The sequence below is a fragment of the Fusarium keratoplasticum genome, chromosome 2 (genome assembly GCF_025433545.1).
Source record: "Fusarium keratoplasticum isolate Fu6.1 chromosome 2, whole genome shotgun sequence".
NCBI classification, from domain to species: domain Eukaryota; kingdom Fungi; phylum Ascomycota; class Sordariomycetes; order Hypocreales; family Nectriaceae; genus Fusarium; species Fusarium keratoplasticum.
The window spans coordinates 4,229,947-4,248,745 of NC_070530.1; the positions used below are offsets into that span (position 1 = coordinate 4,229,947).

Sequence of the window (18,799 nt, forward strand, 5' to 3'; positions counted from 1 at the left end):
CAATCAGCATTTCGCAACTTGGCTTCAGTGCAAGCTGCAGATAATTCGGACATGAGGCTGAGTCGAATGCCGTCATTCCAAGTCTTTGAGCAAGCTGAATTGCATGTGTGGCGGAGGAGCTAACTAAACAAGGTGTATCCCACCGCTCAATCTCATGGACTGCAAAAGCTATTGGTGAAGAAGCGGAGTGACATCAGCGTGCCCTGGAACAACAAAACGCTAGAGCTATTCAAGGAAAGATGGTCGCTACCATGCGTAAAGTGCGGCTGAGCGAGCCGTGTTATCTTTGAACGGAATCCGATCGGATTCACATTATCTCAGGTGGGTGACAATAGAGAAGATCCAAGCATCACGGTTCAGGATTACTGAACTTTGCCAAGGGTATACATACCCCAACTCATCTTTTGTTCTTGCATGAACAAAGCTTGGAGAAAGGTTACACCGGAGAAAATTACTGAGCACCGCAGACATAATGTGCGCACAATTCCCAAATAGTTATGTTCTTACCCTGTCATATCTACTTACATAACTATCCAACGTGTCTATCTGACGCTAGAAGGAGGTCATTTTAGCCGCATTAGTAGAAAGTCATCCAAATTAAGTAGAAGAGTTGCCTATCATATCAGGGCTCAAGCAACTACTTGTCAGTTATAACATTATGGGATTGTATTGAGGTAGGAAATTGTAATAAATCAATAAGAAATTGTAGTCCCCCGTGTTATTGTCACAAGCCCCAAGTCCAGCCCCAGATGCCAGTAAGAAGGTAGGTAGACTATTCATCATCGCTGTCAAAGTCGCTGCCATCCTCGCCACCATCATCGCTGCCGCCACTTTTGCTGTCAATCTCCCACGCACACTTGATAACCTTACCTCTCAGATCCTTGATAATCCCTTGCAGTCTGCAAGCATACTCCCATGTACTCTCTCCCCGGCGTCTCTTCCACTCCCACTTCAACGCCACTTCAACAGAGCAAACGCCAGCCCAGCTCTCAATCTTGTCCGCTGCTTCTGTCGTGCCATTTGAGATCCGTTTCTGCTCCAGGTATCGGCCAACGAACAGCCATTGTCGAATTAAAATATCTGGGCTTGCCATGCTGGCTCTGGAGTCCGTTGGATGGCAGAGGTTGTCGGGTATCGTTGCACCGTTGCGGACAAGACACTTGACTGCCTGGACTTGGCGGTTAGAGACTGCAGCAGTCAATGGCGTGCCGTGATCGCTGCATTCGTGTTCGATCATGTCGACTCCGAGTGCAAGAAAGTTCTCGATCGCTTCGACCAAACCCCAACCCGCCGCTCGGCACAGCAGACTGTGGTTTCCACTGTCTGCAACGCCGCAAAGTTGATGGAGCTCATGCTTGCTCAGGAATGGCCGAATGAGGCGCAAGTTTTTCGATATTGCCATCAATTTGTAAGTTCCATTGGCAAAACACATCTCAGGCCACGGAACTATCTCCTCCAGTCGTAGGAATCGATAATCCCTATTCAATAATGACCGCAAGTAGCATGCAGACTGGCTGACTAGGATCCAATGCGCGGGGGTTATTCCGGTAGCGTCTCGCAAGTACAAGCTGACTCCTTGCTCGATGCAGCGTGAGAGACTTTCGACAGAAACCTCTTTTCTTGCTGGGCCGGGTTCGTATCTCGTCATGAAATGCAAAATACTTTCTCCCATGTGGTTTGTACTCGTTGGGTTTTCGTAATGGGGTGTGAGAAGATCGACCAGTCCCCACTGACCTGTCCGATAGGCCAACATGAGAGGCGTTTCAGCACATACATCTAACGGATTAGCACGAGCACCGCGACTGAGGAGGTCCTTGGCAACTTGAAGGGAGCCGCATATAGCTGCTAAGTGAAGTGGTGTAGCGTTGTTGACACCAGTCTCCTCAATGTTGGCCCCACTGTCGATCAGGATGGCACAGGCATCAACATTGTTTTTGGAGGCTGCGACATGAAGTGCAGTATTCTGATTCTGAGCATTTTGTTGGTTGACGAAAGCTGACAGTGTCTCACGCAGGGAAGGTTTCCCTTCGACAACACAGCTCGACTTGTTCCTAGGAAGGATTCAGCTGGGTCCAGTTCAGCAAGTGTTTGACAACGCACAAATTCAGTCCAGAGCTGCCGTACATATTGCGAAGCCAGTCCAACATAATCCTGAGCCCCTCAATATTGTTGCAGCCGACGGCAAGATGAACAGGACTTCGAGCCATGTCAAGAAAATTGCCCCCTTCTTCCAAAAACTTGTTCAACAACTTGTGCAAGAGACTGTTGAATATCGGGTGAGCGACTGCTGCTTCGAGAGCGTTCAAGTACCGGTTCTGGTAGGGTTGAGGAAAGGCTGTCGAAACCGTTGCACCGGAGTCAACCAGCCATCGAACAACCTCTGGGTCTTGTTGGTGACAGATAGCCACGGCCAAAGGAGTTACAGCCTGGCCCAAATAGATCTCGACGTCTATCGGGCATCCAAGGGCGAGGATTCTCTTGCAAGCCGCAACATCTCTCCGTAGAATAGCATTGCGCATCGCCTCTGCTAGTAATTTGACCAATTTAGGAGATTCATTCGGAGAATTTGATTCTTGGAGTTCTTCAGAGGAACTGTGGAGGGCTTCAATCATGGTTTCATTTCCCCTTGCGTATGCATACACCAGCGGCGTGCAACCTCTATTGCAAGGTTGATGCTTGGCGCCAAGATTGATCAAGGTCTTGGCTGCCTGCAAGTGTCCTTGGTCAGCAGCAAGGTGTAATGGAGTCAAGCCAAAGCGGTCTCTAGCATCGATGTTTCCTCCACGGATCGTGAGAAACTCGATTGTTGAAGAGCCATCAAAATGAGCAGCATAATGCATCGGAGTCTTGAGTGTATCGTCGCAGCACTCCAGATCCGACAATAAGCCTCGACTGAGATAAAACTCCAGGCATTTTGTCTTTCCATTCAATGCAGCTAGGTGCAGCGCGTTCCCACCAGCAAACTTCTTGTCGCTGAAGACGCCGGCCCAAGTTCGATCCCAACAAGGTGTCTGGCCGTTGGTTGCTGCGATCCTTTCGAGTATTGAATAGTGGCCAAAGCGAACGGCTTCCAAGGCTGCATCGAATGAATATGATCCCCGAGCCCATGGGTCAGCTTCAGATTCGAGAAGAATCTCGGCTGTGTCCAGGGCACCTCGAAAGACGTGAAAGGCAAGGGGTGATGGCTCACCAGACAAAGGCAAATTCGGATTGACACCCGCCGACAACATTTGCCTTAGCTTCCAAGTGCAGGGCCCTTCATTTTTAGCCCATCCAGCGACAAAGTGAAGAGAACCGCAGCCCTTGAGCTTCTCGTTTCCCTCGGCCATCTTCGCTAGGGCTGCGTGTTTCACGAGGATCGCAAAGCTCCTTTCCTCGACTGGAACACCAGGAAAGCAGGCGAACTCGAACGGAGAGAGTACATCGACTCTTGAATGCATGTCGACACCCTTCTCGACAAGTAGTGATATCATCTTGGCGTCGTTGTGTAGGATGGCGAAGGATAAAAGTCGAACCCCGTCGACCTCACCCGCCCTGTCCCACCGCCCTCCCTCTCTCATAGCCTGTTGTATCATGCTTGAGAACCAGAACCACTTGGTATACCCTGGAATGTAGAGACCATCCAACATCTTTTCATACCTGTAGGTGATATCCGCAACAAGGCACGATGCAAACGGGCCCAAGGCCGACTGTCCCGTGTCTTCGTGTTTGGCCATGACGCCAAGCTCGATTAGAGTCGGAACGAATTTTGAGAGCCAAATCCAAGACACGCCATAATCTTGCGTAGCCAGCACATGCTTAGGCAGCGCATGCTCAGCCAGCGCATGCTTAGCCACCAGGGAGCCAACAAATGACCACAGTCTGCTCGCTTCTTTGGGGCATGATAGGATATTGCCTGGCAGCATAGCTTCCAAGACTTTGTCGTCGAGCTCCGTGCCCTCCTCGACGCCTTGAAGCAAGAGTGATTCCAGCGGCGTTCTGTGATCCCTTTTTCTTCGCTGGTCCAAAGGAAACAGGTCCTTAAGTAGCTGAACGCACTCAACACCGGCATCCCTGGAAAGATAGTGCAGCGGGTTCCCTGTGATGTCGTCCATGCCGTCCACCTCGATGCCAACGTCTAGCAAATGTTTCACAATCTCAGAAGATCCCAGTTTCGCTGCTGCTCGAAAGATAGACCCACCACTTTGCCAGAACGCTCTCGAGTCGCAGTGCTTGAGGAGAAATAGAACAACATCTGTTTGCCCGTTGTTCAAGGCTGAGCAGATTGGCGTCTCGTTTCTTGAAGAGACCATTTGCAACGCCTCTTGTCTTACGTCAAGCCCGGCGAGAAAATCCAAAGATTTTATGTTGCCTTGACTCGCCATGTGATGCCAAAGCGTCTCCTTGGACTTGTTGGGCACAAGCGTAGAGGCGCCATATGCCAATAGCACTCGGAGTTCGTCCACACCGCCACACCAATGCGCTGAAGTTTTTCCGTTTTCATCAGCTATGTTTGCATCGAGGCCATATTTTAGAAGTACATCTAGTACATCCAGTGAACTGTGTCTTGCAGCCAAGTGGAGAGCGGTTCCGTTGGTTGTTTCGATGTAAGTATCAAATTTGGTGGATTTCACCAGTTCGGATCGGCTGCTTTCAAGAAACCGACTCAACTCAACGGCGTTGTTGTTCACGATCCATCCGGTCACGAGTCCAACAATCTCATCATCGCTGAACCCGGCTGTTGGCTGGTGTATTGACAGTTGGTCCAAGCCCTTGACTTCCATCATTGTTGCCCAATTGTAGGTCTCGATGTACAAACGTGATGTTGGTGTGCCTTTAGTCTCCATGGTAGGGGGGCCGAGGGCCTCGAGAAGGCTCAAAACGGCGTGTCTGTCGCTGTATTCATCACCGCACTCAGTTAAATCCACAAGGTAGTCGTACCGTTCCGTGAAATGGTGCAGGTCCTCCTCCCCGACGGCAATGCGAGCTTTGATGAGATCGGCGGCAATCCCTAGACCTTTGTCACAGGATAACCAGATTGCAGCAAGGGACAGAGATGAGTACCTCTCCTCTTGGCCACTTATAAAACACAAGTGCGGATTTGCCTTTGCGTTTAGTAGAACTTGGCCAGATTGCCGTCGTCCAAGCAGTTGGCCCACAGCGTCGAAAAAGTTGGCTTTGTCGAACATGTTGGAGTCGTACAAGTTGGATTCCGGGCCATCAAAGGCGAAAATCCCAAGGCCAGCGATTGCGCAGTGCAAAGGGGTACCGAACTTGCCCTTGAGATCCATATTTGCGCCTTGCTTGAGTAGATGATCGCAAAGTTCTGGCATCCCTAAGGCAGCCGCCATGTGTAGAGGCGTAAAGTCCGGCCGAACGACGTGAAAGGGGTTAAAGACAACGTCCATTTCACTGAAACTTCGTGTCTCAAGCCATAGGTCGGCAGCGTTATACCACTCCATACGGTCCATCGACATCGAGTGAGTGGCAAGCGTCGTCGCCCATGAGCAAAACCTGGGTGTCTTTGGAAGCTGGAAAAGGTCATGGATGCGCTCAAGACAGCAGCCTTCACCGCCCTCGCGTACATAGAACGGCCAGAACGTCGCAGCATGTCTGTAGAAAGGATACCGCAAGTCTCTTTCATCCATTGCTTTGATCGCCTCGTCTGTTTCCTTCGGTAGCTGCTCGTGGTTCTTGAGGGCGAGGTAATCAAGGCAGAGAGATGCCAGGAGATGGCAGGCCTTTTCCCGAGAGATACCGTACGCACTGAGCGTAGGATGCCAGTGACAGTTGTTTTGGAGATATTCCTGCACTGAAAAGTGTGAGAATTCAATGCCCAGTTCATCGTGCTCTTCCATTGTCCTCGTTCGGACGAGGCTGCCACACCATCGGAGAACTTCCTCTCCATCCACAATATCCTCATCCGGGAGTTCCTCCCAGCCATCTTGGAGGGAGATGGCCTCACAGATCTGTCGGAGACTGAGGTGCCCATGATGAGGCGAACTGATCAGCAGTAGAGTTCTCTGCACGAGTTGTCTGACTTGCTCATGAGATTCGTCGATTCTGGCCAAGATGCGCTCGTAGGTGGCAAAGAGTGTGGGCGGTAGGTTGTCCAATGCCCTTTCCCGAGCCCCATCAGTTGGAAGCTCGCAGAGATGATCCACCTGGCAAGCCACCCACCGAAACCTGGGGTCTCATCTATCAGTACCGAATCATGTCAAGAGGGTTGAGCTTGTTTCGGGCACTTACATTCCTTTGGCCCCAATCACCAGTCTCGCTTTAATTTTATCCTTTAGCGCCAGGCTTCTGAGCCTCAGCTTTCTCGAGGCGATGCGCCGGTCTAGTTCCTGGGTCACATAGCGGTCAACGTCCTCAGTGTGTGCTTCGATTTCGACATTCTGAAACTGGTCTCCCAAAATAGCCCGTATAGGAGCTTCATCTCTGCTGAGCACGGCCAAGTTGAGTGTCTCATCACAAGGGGATGGAAGGAGGGCTGCCAGGCTTTCCACGCATTCCTCGACATGAGTGACGCATTCGTCCAGTCCGTCAACAATGAGATATACTCGATCAAATGAGGAGCACATTCTTCGGAGAATCTTGATCAACTTATTCGTCGAGGGCTCTGCCTGAAGTTGGCGTTCGCATGTCAGTTCGTCGTGATACTCCTTCAGGGTCTCAAACGCATTCTCCCCCTGCCGTGCTAGCTGAGAGCAAAGGGAGGAGAGAATAGAGGTAGGCTCTTGGGACTTTTCGTCTCTGTATGTACAAAAGAAATATGCCAATGCTGTTCCTTGGTTGGTTGCGTTCCTCTGTAGACAATCGTCAATGATGGCAGCCGCAAGGACCGACTTGCCCGCACCCGGGATGCCGCTGCACCAGATTTTCGACCCGCGCGTCGTATACCACTTCTCAAACTCAGGGCCGTGGGTGAGCCAGAGGCCTGTGAGACCTTGTCGTAGTCTCCGGTTTGTGTCGAACTCGGAATACGGGTTGACCTTGGTGAAGAATTCAAGCACGTTCTTCCTCTTCTTGTCAAGAACAATCTTTGTTTCGATGTCCAAGATCTCTTTGACAACGTCTTGTACCTTGTTGATTCCGGTATTAGTGGCCGATTGACGGGAGAGGAGTAATATCAGGCTGCTCAAAGAGTCGGCTGCTAGTGCAAGGTTGATGGTTTGCTTGTGGCGTTCCAAGTCCTGCAGAATCTGTTTGACCTCTGATGAAGAAAATGGCCATTTCAGGTGACTTGAAAGTCTCTCAAGGCGAGAATCGGAGCCAATGTCGGATTCTGCATCGCCAAGGCGCTTCTTGAGTCGTATCAGGAGCTCCTCGCAGTGGTACAGGTGATGCAGCGTGATGTTGGATGGCACTTCGGTTCCATCGGAAGACTGCGTCTCCACCAGTCTAATAGTAACAAATGACAAGCGGTGCAGTACAAGAGCAAGATCCCCGGTCTCCCGAGATATAGCTTCGACTTCCTTTTGCGCCCCCTTCGAGCTTTTGACGTACTTCATGGAGTAGCGAAACACGAGATCGGCGAGAGCCACCAGACCTGCGATGCTCGCTGCAGCCTCCATCGTTGGTTTGGGAGATAAAAGAGTGGGAACGGGCTACCTGATAAGAAGGTACTGGGCATCTGAAAAGACAGGCCCAAGCCTCATGTTGGAGTTGGGTGAATAGAAGCTGAAGACACCATGAGATTTGTGAGGGGTAAATGCGTGTTCATGTAGGTAGGTACTGTACCTATGCGCTTGAGCCTGGCGCTGCCGACTTGTGTGTCCGTCTCCTTGCCCAATAAAGGCTGCTAAGCCAATAATCCGTCGGCCTGATTCTGCATCTCCGCTCAAAATTATCTGATTGTTCACTGCCCCTTGTATGTTTCAAATATTAGGCAGTGTGGCTATACCTTTGGTTGCTTAAACCAATCACCTAGAGAAGAGAGCTAACGTAGCGCAACTGAGGCATACTTGGAGCAGCAATGCCTCCCGGCAAATTGTGCCCTAGTAGAGCCTTGAAAGAGCCTGCAGTACGATGTGGATCGTAAGCAGCCATAGTCAAGTGGTGCATACATACCAACATGGGCAGAGGTTGCGAGAGCGGAAAGAGAAAACACGCCAAGTGTACGCCACCCAGACATGACTCTTCCTGAGCGCATGTCTTTTCTTTTACCCATCGTTGTTAGGCTTGGTTACCTTAATTATTTCAATCCTTATTTCTGCCTTAGAGCAAGAATAAGGACTCCTGACGGGGGCCCGATTGTGATCTACCGGGTCACTGTTTGACCGCACCAGGCTGTCGTTTGTTGAGTTGGCCAGCACACCGACACACCTGCAGGCTTGGCAGACGCAGTTGGTTAAAATGCCTCACCAGCCTCCACCTGACCTGTTAGCCTGTCTTCCTGCATCCATCTTTCTAGGCTCTCGTGGATCGTTGATGTCGCCTTGCGAGTGCCTCGTGTATGCCCTGCCCACCACCCATGTCCACAGCGCCCCTTCATGCCCAACGAAAATCGTACAATGAACTTACACCGCGCCATATCTAACCTCCTAATAAAGGCAGAAGCCACTGCCCCTTTTCAGGAGCCAATTGTTTCTGACTATGAGAACCAATCCCAACCTCGGCAGGAGCGCAGGTGCCGCAGCTTAAACTCGGGTGTGCGACCCTGGTCCTGCCGCCAGTATCCCCAGACTCGACCCCAGCATGCGACCATGCCTACTACGGTCACCTTGACACTTAAGAGTGGTCTCTGGTTAGCAACGGCCATCTTACAACTTTGATGGGAGCGTCGAATCCCGTCGACGCGAGGGCTCTCCCCGTCGAATGCCACGACCCCTGCTCCTCGGCCGCCGTATTCGTCACCTTCCTATGGCCCTGGACCGAAATACCCAGGACACCGCACCCGCCGAGATGAGTGTGAGAAGCCGAGTTATCCAACCAGATTTAATTTCTACAATTTTCTTCTGTTCACCATTGCCCATAAACTCATCCACCTCTTATCAGTTACAGTCCTGGTCACGGCTACGCTCTTCACAACAGCCTTGGTTACTCTACGAAAATATCACAATGGGGGCACAACCACAACCGGACGGTTGTCGATGATCTGTTCAACTGGGACCCCAAACACAATCGAATTCTTTCTGCCTTTGGAAGTGTGAGTATTTGATGTTTAGGCCTTCACAGCCTTGTGCTCTCTGATGAAGATGCAGTACCCTGCCAACTCTACCATCATGTTTCCAAGCATAGGGTCTACCGCCACGTGATTACGAGGGCTCACTTTATTCACTTGCTAAGAATCTATGAATTCAATGGCGACTATATTCTCTGCGAAATGACATCGTGGCTCTCTACATTTTGTTCAACACGCATGGAAACTCCGCCTGGCCAGAAATCAGTCATATCCATTCAATACCTACGAAGATCAACATAATCAAGACAAGACAGATACTACGCCTCGCTTATCTAACATAATACTCAGCATACCTAGATGTTTACCAAGATGATATTAGAGCTGAAAGATAGAGAAGGAGAGGGAGATCGAAAACTCGTTTATTACTTTTGAAGCGTGAACATCTCATTCAGCTTCACGTTCGTCAACGCTATCTCATCGTGCCCAAAAAGCCACGGCTGGAAGTCCCTACCGCTTAAACTATTGGGATTTGCCTTATTCAAAGCCTCATCCATCTTTTCGTCGCGAGCGCTAGCTGCCATGGATGCAAATGCCAGATCACGGGCTTCCTGCTCAGGTCCGTCATGCAAGTGCCAGACACGGCTGGAGTCTCGAGTCGCCTGTTGCACCCGCTCGGCTCGCGGCTTGCGGATGGCTTCGTATGCGCGCATGAGAGCTGGGATGTCGGAAGGGTCTTTGGCACGAGCTAGACATTCCGCGAGGCATGCGCCGTCCTCGATAGCCTGCGCTGCGCCTTGAGCTAGGAACGGCACCATGGCATGGGCTGCATCCCCCAGCAGCACGACTCTGCCGTTTTCACTGACCCAAGTAGGCAAGTTAGGCAAGTCAGCAATCTTCCAGTTGAGACAGCTCTGAACCTTGGACAGGACCTTTTGGATGATTGGATCAAAGTCTTTGTAGTGTTGATGCATCTCCTCTAGGTTGCCGGGCTCGTTCCACTTGCCAGGCGTTGCGAGGCCACTGGGGTGAGACAGGACAAGGTTATACATGGCACCCTGACGAATGGGATAGGCCATAATGTGGTGATTAGGCCCAATCCAGCAGTTGGCGTTGATGTCCGTCATGAGGTGGGAAATGTCCGGATCAGCAGACATGATCTCGACAGGGACAGTTGCGCGATAGGAGCAGTTGGCCGCTGGGTTTGGCTCAACGATCCTCCCGAGAAGCGCCTCCCGCGTCTTGGATCGGATGCCATCTGCTCCTACCACCAGGTCGGCCGCCAAAATCTCCCCGTTTGCCAGCTTCACGCTTGGGTCATCGACGTTGACCGACTCGACGAAGCAACCAAGGCGAATATCGACACCCAACTCCTTTGCGGCGTCAAAAAGAAGCCCCTGAAAGTCGGCTCTATGGATGAGCCAGTAAGGGGATCCGTACTTTTCCGAGAGGTGAGGGTGCAATGGCGTCGTTCCCAATAGCCGCCCCGTCTCGTATCTCTTGAAGGCAAAGTGCTGAGGCCAGACAACCTTCTCTAGGAACTTGTCCTTGAGGCCGTAGCTGCACAATATTCGGCTTGAATTGGGAGGGATCTGGATACCAGCACCGACCTAAGGGACAGGAGAGTTAGCTTCGGGTCTGGGCCCTGGACAGAGGAGCGAGGCGCCGCGTGTGTTCTCACCTCGGATAATTCTGGAGCTGCTTCAAGCACCGTAACCTGATGGCCCTTTTTCTTGAGAGCGATTGCGGCCCCAAGGCCTCCAAGGCCTCCACCGTTGATGATGACTTTCATGTTGCAAACTGTGATATTTATTCGACTTCCAAGCTGTGGGTGTGTTGAAGTTGATCCATGTGCCAGAAGGCCGTGGAATTGTCATGTCGCGGAGCCTCTTATCTGTGACAAGCACACATCAGAGCGGATATGAATTCGGCAGTTTGCTCAGATGGAAGAGCCACAACCCGTTCTTTGCCGTTCGATCAAGTCTTTTGCCCATTGCCCCGGATGCTCAGCCGCAACATATCATTCACGGAATCTTTGCCGCCATTCCCCCAAAGCCGGAAGCAATTGGTTCCGAACACAATCCCCATCAGCCCCGAAACTGGCCTCTGAGTCCGCAATTCCCGGGCCTTGGTCACGGAGGTTTGTTAATTGGTCCCGGGATCATTGTTCTACTGTGTGGCCATTACTGCAGTTTGTGCTGGCCTGTCCTGTCTTTGGGATCCTGGCTGCTACACCATCGCAAATTCTACGGCTTGGGAGCTGATGCGGCATGCCCAATCTTTTCCAATACATTCTCCTTCTACCCGCGAAATATTTCTCCATCGTGGGTTTGGTCAAAAGTTGTACAGCTAAGTAGGAACACTATTTAGCTGGGTAATATCTCCAGCTCCAGACACATGCCAACAATGCCCGCAAATTGCAGATGTAATATGTCCTGTGTGGTCATTATCTCCAAAACTCCCGTGTTTCTCTACTAAAAATTGAAGTGAAACATGTTCCTATCGTCATAAGCTATCTCTTGGCTCTGTTGACGCATAAGTTTGGTGTTTGAAACCGGTACCGGGTCGCCCAGCGGCGAAGCCCCTGGGCCGTTGTGTTGCAGATTGTGCTGCAACTTATTTTCAGCTCTAGTCATAGGTGACCGTCTGAACCAAGGTATGCGGTAGCAGGTGAACATCTTGCAAGGCAGGACAAGAAACGGAATACTGATAGATGGAGGCTAGGCGGCAGAGCTACCCCACAAAGTGTCGAGCATGCGGATCTGCATCCGCCGAGCGGATCCTGGATTGCAATCCACCCCCGCAAATTGGTTCTCGTGGCGTCTACGTTAGCGGATGATGGTTGAAGCACTCTCGATCCCAATGCGGGGAAACCTCTCCCCAGAGAAAGACAGAACAGCTAAGGGATGTTAGGTTCTTGGCTTTGATGGGAGGAACGAGTCCAAGGACGGACAGTATAAAGCTAGGCTATGCTCCACGACTTCAGAGTGTTCAACATCCAGCATCGCGTCCTGCTATATCTTCCCCCTTTTCGCCAACTCAATCTCACCTCGTCTCAGCCCAAGCCACACCTGGCCCCGGTGCATTATGTCCGCCGTCAAAGAATTCACATATCAGCCCCTTGCCGATGGCATGCTCTTCGGCGAAGCCCCTCGATACCACAATGGCCTCTTGTACGTCAGCGACATGATTGGCCGCACCATCTACACCATCAACCCAAAGTCTGGCGAGAAGACCGTCTTGGCCAAGGTTGACCTGCAACCCAATGGCATGTTTTTCCATCCCGACGGGTCGCTCATCTACTCGTCCATGTTTGATACCAAGCTCTATCAGTTCAAGGATGGAAATACGACGCTTTACGCCGACCTCTCCAACATCATGACCGGGTATTGTGGAGATATGTATATCGACAGTGTTGGAAGGGTCTACCTGGACGATACAGGGGCTCGAGTCCTCCACGGAGAAGACCCCTCGCCTGGCCGCCTCATCATGGTAGATACGGACCGTACTGCCCAGGTGGCTGCAGAGAATCTGGTCTTTCCGAACGCGCTGGTGATCACCGAGGATGGTAAATCTTTGTTTGTGGCCGAGACGTTTGGACAAGGGCTCTTGAAGTTTGACGTTGGGCCTGGGGGTGAGCTATCCAACAGGCATCTCTTTTGGTCTCCCTCCTCTCTACCAGACTTTGCCGAGAAAGAAGCCGCCGGGAAGATGGTCAAGATTGACGGCGGATGTCTGGATGCTGAGGGCAATATCTGGCTCTCTTTGTTGGGCTACGACCAGTTCATCCGCCTCGACCAGCGGGGCAACATCAACGCTCGAATTCGTGTGAGCGGACATGCTACGGCGTGTTATCTGGGAGGGGAGGATGGAAAGACATTGTATCTAGTGGTCAACCAGGTCCCGGATGGAGAGAGCATCTTTACCGCCATGGTTGCTAAGAAGACGACTTGTGCGGTTGGCTCGGCGAGGGTAGATATTGGCGGTCCACGTCGAGAGTGAATATTAAATAGTGATATATACTACTGAAATACCTAATTCAGCTCCCATAACCGTAAGATTGATTCCTTAAGACATCGTTGTGAGCCGCGATACCGCGACTGCGCGAGACAAAGTGCCCTTTGTCTATTCCTATTTTCCTTTCTCCGCTTCTATTTTGTCCTCTTCTTGGTAATGAGAAGGTTCGTGGAGGATCAATACCCCCTTTCCAAGAAACATCGATGTTGTAGCTAGGCAGCACCTTGACACGTATATTCAGCTGGTCTGAGGGAGAAGCATTATGTGATAGAAGGCAGCCTGATCTCATATTCTCTTGTCGTTGCACGAAAACCCTAGTGTTGGAAAATCTTCCCTGCATCTCATATTTAACAGCAGCTTCCTAAATCTTCATCCGTCACTGTAATAGTCTTGAGCTGAGTAAACTCCGAGATTCCTATTCATGGTTAGCCAGAAGCTCAAGTGGTAATCAGGATTACTGCTTACCCCACGGGACTCCAAAGCGTCCCCAGCCGCTTTCCTTTGTTCCACCGTGCGGTAGATGTGCCTCGTCGTGGACCGTCATGGAGTTGATGTGAACCGCCCCCGTGTCAAGACGCCGAGCCACCTCGATGCCTCTAATGACGCTGGAAGTAAAGATACTGGACGATAATCCGTAGTCGGAATCATTCGCCAGATCGATAGCCTCTTCGAGCGTCGTGAACGGCACTAGAGTCACAACAGGCGCAAAGGTTTCCTGACGCCAGATGGGCATATCCTGCGTGACCTCGGTGAGCACCCGCGGACTCATATGAGAGTTTTCTGTCTCGATGCCCTTCCCAAAGAGGAACTTCGCCCCTCTATCGATTGAGTCTTCCACAAGTACTTTTACCTTCGCAACGTGCTCTGCAGAAGCCCCAGGCTGGACTTGTATCTTTTGTGCAGCTGTGACTAGTTTCTCTGAGAATTGCTCCATGACTGAAGCGTGGACGATGATCCTCTCGGTAGACATGCAGATCTGGCCATGCTATAGATTTATCCGTCAGCTTGCAACAGGTGAGCCGACGTTCCATTTGAAACTTACGTGGGCGAACGCTCCTGTGGCTGCAGCCTCAGCAGCCTTGGTCAGATCTGCATCTTCAAGGACAATCTGCGGCGACTTCCCTCCCAGCTCCAACAGCACAGGCTTGCAGCTCTCTGCGGCTTTGGCGGCAATGATCTTGCCCACGGCGGCACTCCCTGTAAAGTTGATCTTTCTTACACGCTTGTCGCTGATGAGAGCGTCGAGAACTCCTGGTGCATCTTCCCTCCTATGCTGTACAATGTTGAGGACACCAGGAGGAAAGCCGGCGTCTCGAAACAGAACCCCTATATAGTTGTGCACCAGGGGTGTCACCTCGGAAGCCTTGAGGATGGCAGTGTTGCCACAGGCGATTGGGGTTGCCACCGCTCTGATGCCGAGATAGAGGGATGCATTCCAAGGAGCGATGCCTAGCTGGACACCCAACGGCTCTTTGATGACCATGGCATAAGAGTTCGGCTGCTTGCTAGGGAGGAGAGTTCCAGTCTCGGAGTCTTGCACGTGGAAGGCTAATTCCTGGAGGAGGTCGATGGAGCTCTGAATGTTGATCTGCTGGATGACAAAGTCATCGATGGGGATTTCCACCTGCTCCGTCAGACTCGATTATTGACAAGTTTAAAAATTATAGTGCTTCTTCTTACCTTGAGTATGCTTTCTATCTCGCGCCTCCGCTCCTCGAGAAGCTTGGCTGCCTTGAGCAACAGGCCTCGACGCTGCCATATCGTAGTACGACTCCATTGGGCGAATGCTCTGTACGAGCTCTCGACGACGCGATCCACGTGTTCTGGTAAAGCTGCCGAGGCAGAAATGGATTTTCCAGTCGCGCTGTTGGTGACTAGAAACTCGATGTTTGTGTGGACGGGCTCGTTATCGATCCATAGAGGCACTCTGTTTTCGCTGTGTGAATTCATGGTGAAGGCTGGTGCGTCTACTTGGACTGGACTGCATATCAGGTTGAACCGAAGAGTTTTATTGCGCTTGGTCGGTTTCTTTAAATATTTGTCTGTCGCCAAAAAGTACACCAAGCCTCTGTGAATGGTACGCCCCAGGTATGATTCTAGCGTACCTAATCAAGAACCTCTGCTCGGTTTAGCTTTACCACTAGGAAGTGTGAGCAACAGCTGTGATGACAGGGGCGGTAGATGATCCATCGCATCTACCGAAAAAGGCGGAGGTGAGTGATGGCGGCGTTCTAGAGGCGGGAGTAGATCCGCCGGGCGTCCGGCAGCATAGCCGCTCCCGTTCATCTCAACTCGAGACTACCTTGATACATTTATTAGGCATGTATAAGTCTTGCTGTACCTGTAGTTTCTCATGGGTCCAATCCCTATACGTTGATATTTGTATTCATCACCATGCTAGGCGACTTCCCCTTGGACGGTAAGATTGTGGTCATCACCGGCGGTGCCTCAGGTACGTTCTTCACTCGGCAACTACTCATAAGTAAAAACCAAGAGTTTAAGAATCATTCTCACGCCTTGAATAGGCATCGGCCTCGCTTTTGCCAAGTTGGCCTTGGCAAGCGGCGCCAGGGTCATCATCGCCGACCTTGCCCTGTCACCAGCAGCCGAACCCCTCGTGCGTAACGACCCTAACGTCCGCTTCATCAAGTGCGACGTCCAAGAATGGGATAATCTTGAAGCTTTGATTCCCTTCGCTGAGAAGGAGTTTGGTGATGTTCCAGACGTTTACGCCGCCAACGCTGGTGTTGGAGAACCTGTACGTGACACCCCCTTTGTGTCTTTCTCATGGTCTGATTTTCCAAGGAATGGTCGAGTTTCTGGGGTGACCGTGAGACTAAAAGATATGCCGAGCTCGACATCAACCTCGGTCATCCCATTAAGCTCAGCCGCATCGCGATCCGGGCATGTCTCCGGAAGAACAAGAAAGGCGTCGTCATTGTCACATCATCCATCGCAGGAGTCAATGGCCATTTCGCGACGGCTCTCTATGTTGCAAGCAAGCACGGAACGATTGGACTTATCAAGAGTCTGGCCAAAGCTGAAACTGAAGCCCAGGTCAAAGTTGTCGGAATCTGTCCTGGGTAAGTGTTTATGAAGCAACAAAGTGTGAACTGATCTAACCTGTGAATTCTAGACTTGTCGAGACGCCTCTTCTCAAGAGCATTATGGAGAGCCAAAACGGAGATGAAACTAGCACCGTCCTGATAAAGCCGAGTGAGATCGCCGAGAGGATGAAGGACCTGATTGAGAAGGGAACATACCGTGGGGGAATGGCTTTAGCAGTGGCCAGGCCAGGAGACGCGACCATTGTGGCTGATGGATCGACCAGTTTGCTTGAGGATCTACTACCTTCTGATCTGGAGGTTATGAGAAAGATTATTGCAGCTGAGAGGGGAAATGGTCCCGGAGTAGATGGGGGTCAACAGCTATGATGACAAACAGCCCACCGAATATGAACGAAACTGCCTAGATCCGATGAGCCGCAATTTAGACCTAGGCACGCCTTGTTATTTCAATTCTACCTCAGTGTAGCAGCTTCGCCCAGGATATTTTATTGAACCACAGCCAATTGTCATGAAGCTGCGCCGGGCGAAGCGCCTGGTTGCTCTTTAGCTTTGGAACCTCGCAAACGTGATCTTTGTGCCCAGTATCACGGGCAGGAGCCTTTATCTAGTGTGGCTAACGCACGGGAAATTCTATCGAGTCATTTATACGAATCTATGAATAACAATGTTTTACTACTTCGACACTACTATTGAACATAACCTGTTAAAGTACGATCACTGCTTCTCCTCGGCTGCCTATCAGCCTTGAGTCCCAAACGCCTATCACACCTTGGCACCACTAGAAGAAAACTCAAGTCCAGCAGTGATGCTCGCATGTCTTGCACGCCACAGGTCGTAAATGTAGTTTGTGCGGCCCTTCCAAGGGCCAGAATCTCCACACTTTGGCATGCTCTTCTCGGCCTGCTTAACATATGTCGCGTCGAGATCCCAAAGCGGCCGCGGCTGGACATTGCTGGGAAGCCGAGGGACAGCACTTGAATTTCCCTTTTCCTGAAGATGCTTGAGAAGACGGCAGATGAGACGTGCTGTAACGTCGGCGCCGAGAGTCCACGAAGCGTTGACGTAGCCTATCATAATGGCTAGGTTGGGCACGTCGCTCAGCATGGATGCCCGCCATGCAACCTTGTCCGAGAGCTGGACGAGTTCCCCATCCACCATGATTTTGATGGCCCCGCCGACTTTGAGCTTCAGGCCGGTCGCGGTGACAATGATGTCTGCCTTTAGCTGCTTACCCGAAGAGAGGATGATGGCGTCGCCTTTGACTTGACTGATGCGGTCCGTCACCACGTTTGCATTGTCCTCCCGGATAGCTTTGAAGAAATCTCCGTTGGGGCTGAAGCAAAGTCGCTGATCCCATGGTCGGTAGAGAGGCGTAAAGTGAGGGTCCATGGGGACATGTGCCGGGAGCTGCTCCCCAACCCAACGCTGAAGCTTCGATCTCGCAGCGCGGGGAAACGCGCGACAGAGGTAGAAGATCATGGCAGTCGTCCAGATAAATGCCCAGCGGCTGAGCTTGAAGGACCATAGCTCCGGTAGCATGCGATGGAACCACGAATTGCCGGTGCTGTTGTCGATGGACAGGATATACGTCGGGCTCCGCTGCAACATCGTCACCTGCTTCGCCTTGCTGGCCAGGTTGGGTAGAAGTGTGATGGCCGTGGCGCCGCTGCCAACGATGACAACCTCTTTGTCGGCGTAGTCCAGATTCTCGGGCCAGAACTGCGGATGAATCACTTGTCCGTTGAAGCTGTTGAGGCCTGGGATGTCAGGTGTTCGTGGCTCCGTGTAGTCGTAGTAACCTGTTCCCAGGATCAGAAACCGCGCCTGGTACTCGAGAGTTTGACCCAGATCGGTTGCAACCACTAGACTCCATGACTGGTCCGACGAGTCCCAGTTGGCAGAGATAACTCTGCGCTTGAACTGCATGTGGCGATCAATCCCCTCCTTTTCAGCCGCGTTGCGCAGATATCGCACGATGGATCCCCCATCAGCAATGGCACGCTTTTCCACCCAGGGGAACCAGCTGAAGCCAAAGCTATGCAGGTCCGTATCGGACCTGATACCTGGGTAGCGGAACAAGTCCCAGGTGCCTCCGAGGCTGTCACGGCCCTCGAGGATCGTGTAGGTGAGATTTGGGAGCTTCTCTTGGATGTGGTGGGCGGCGTTGATGCCGGATATTCCTGCACCCACGATGACAACGTCATATACGCCATCGAATTGCCGAGCTGACTTGGTGTCCATATTTGCGTGCGTGATATGTAAGGATGCTTGGTGGGGATGAATGCGTGAATCAATGACGAGTCTATGCCTGGTAGTAGAACATGGCGTTAAAATAGGCCGATATCCGGCTCTCATCTAATTGGTTTTGCAGTTTCTGCGGATGTTGATCCGGATACTGTTGTCAAGACAGTCTGGGGAAGCGATTGCCGGTGGAGTTGTGGTCAAAAGGGGAAGAGTCGCCACACCATCCAACCTTGCGGATGAGCATCCGGGGCGGCTGAGGCGGGAACACCATGTCTGGATTTCAAACCCGCGGAGAAATCTGGCAGAAATCTGGGGAAGCTGGGGATGTGTTCCGGCTTCTCGGGCTCGGTGCGAGCGAGTGAGTCTA

The 18,799-nt window shown here is 51.6% G+C and overlaps 6 protein-coding genes across 6 annotated transcripts; 2 read left to right on the forward strand and 4 right to left on the reverse strand.

The window, feature by feature from the left end:
• Positions 1-772: 772 nt before the first annotated feature.
• NCS57_00321900 (NACHT domain-containing protein) lies at positions 773-7,556 on the reverse strand (the record flags this gene model as incomplete). The annotated part of the gene is made up of 3 exons (XM_053053229.1): positions 773-2,051; positions 2,101-6,165; positions 6,229-7,556. 3 exons carry the CDS (start codon positions 7,554-7,556, stop codon positions 773-775), a joined length of 6,672 nt encoding a protein of 2,223 aa, XP_052918475.1.
• A 1,972-nt stretch (positions 7,557-9,528) lies between these two features.
• Positions 9,529-10,895, reverse strand: NCS57_00322000 (FAD-binding-3 domain-containing protein; the record flags this gene model as incomplete). Its single annotated transcript, XM_053053230.1, has 2 exons — positions 9,529-10,713; positions 10,785-10,895. 2 exons carry the CDS (start codon positions 10,893-10,895, stop codon positions 9,529-9,531), a joined length of 1,296 nt encoding a protein of 431 aa, XP_052918476.1.
• Positions 10,896-12,190: 1,295 nt separating this feature from the next.
• Positions 12,191-13,105, forward strand: NCS57_00322100 (SGL domain-containing protein; the record flags this gene model as incomplete). Its single annotated transcript, XM_053053231.1, has 1 exon — positions 12,191-13,105. One exon carries the CDS (start codon positions 12,191-12,193, stop codon positions 13,103-13,105), a length of 915 nt encoding a protein of 304 aa, XP_052918477.1.
• A 362-nt stretch (positions 13,106-13,467) lies between these two features.
• NCS57_00322200 (Aldedh domain-containing protein) lies at positions 13,468-15,070 on the reverse strand (the record flags this gene model as incomplete). The annotated part of the gene is made up of 4 exons (XM_053053232.1): positions 13,468-13,535; positions 13,586-14,105; positions 14,163-14,744; positions 14,801-15,070. The coding sequence occupies 4 exons, from the start codon at positions 15,068-15,070 to the stop codon at positions 13,468-13,470; spliced, it is 1,440 nt and encodes a 479-aa protein (XP_052918478.1).
• Positions 15,071-15,514: 444 nt separating this feature from the next.
• NCS57_00322300 (uncharacterized protein) lies at positions 15,515-16,554 on the forward strand (the record flags this gene model as incomplete). Its single annotated transcript, XM_053053233.1, has 4 exons — positions 15,515-15,572; positions 15,646-15,878; positions 15,926-16,203; positions 16,257-16,554. 4 exons carry the CDS (start codon positions 15,515-15,517, stop codon positions 16,552-16,554), a joined length of 867 nt encoding a protein of 288 aa, XP_052918479.1.
• Positions 16,555-16,950: 396 nt separating this feature from the next.
• NCS57_00322400 (uncharacterized protein) lies at positions 16,951-18,429 on the reverse strand (the record flags this gene model as incomplete). Its single annotated transcript, XM_053053234.1, has 1 exon — positions 16,951-18,429. The coding sequence occupies one exon, from the start codon at positions 18,427-18,429 to the stop codon at positions 16,951-16,953; it is 1,479 nt and encodes a 492-aa protein (XP_052918480.1).
• Positions 18,430-18,799: the final 370 nt, after the last annotated feature.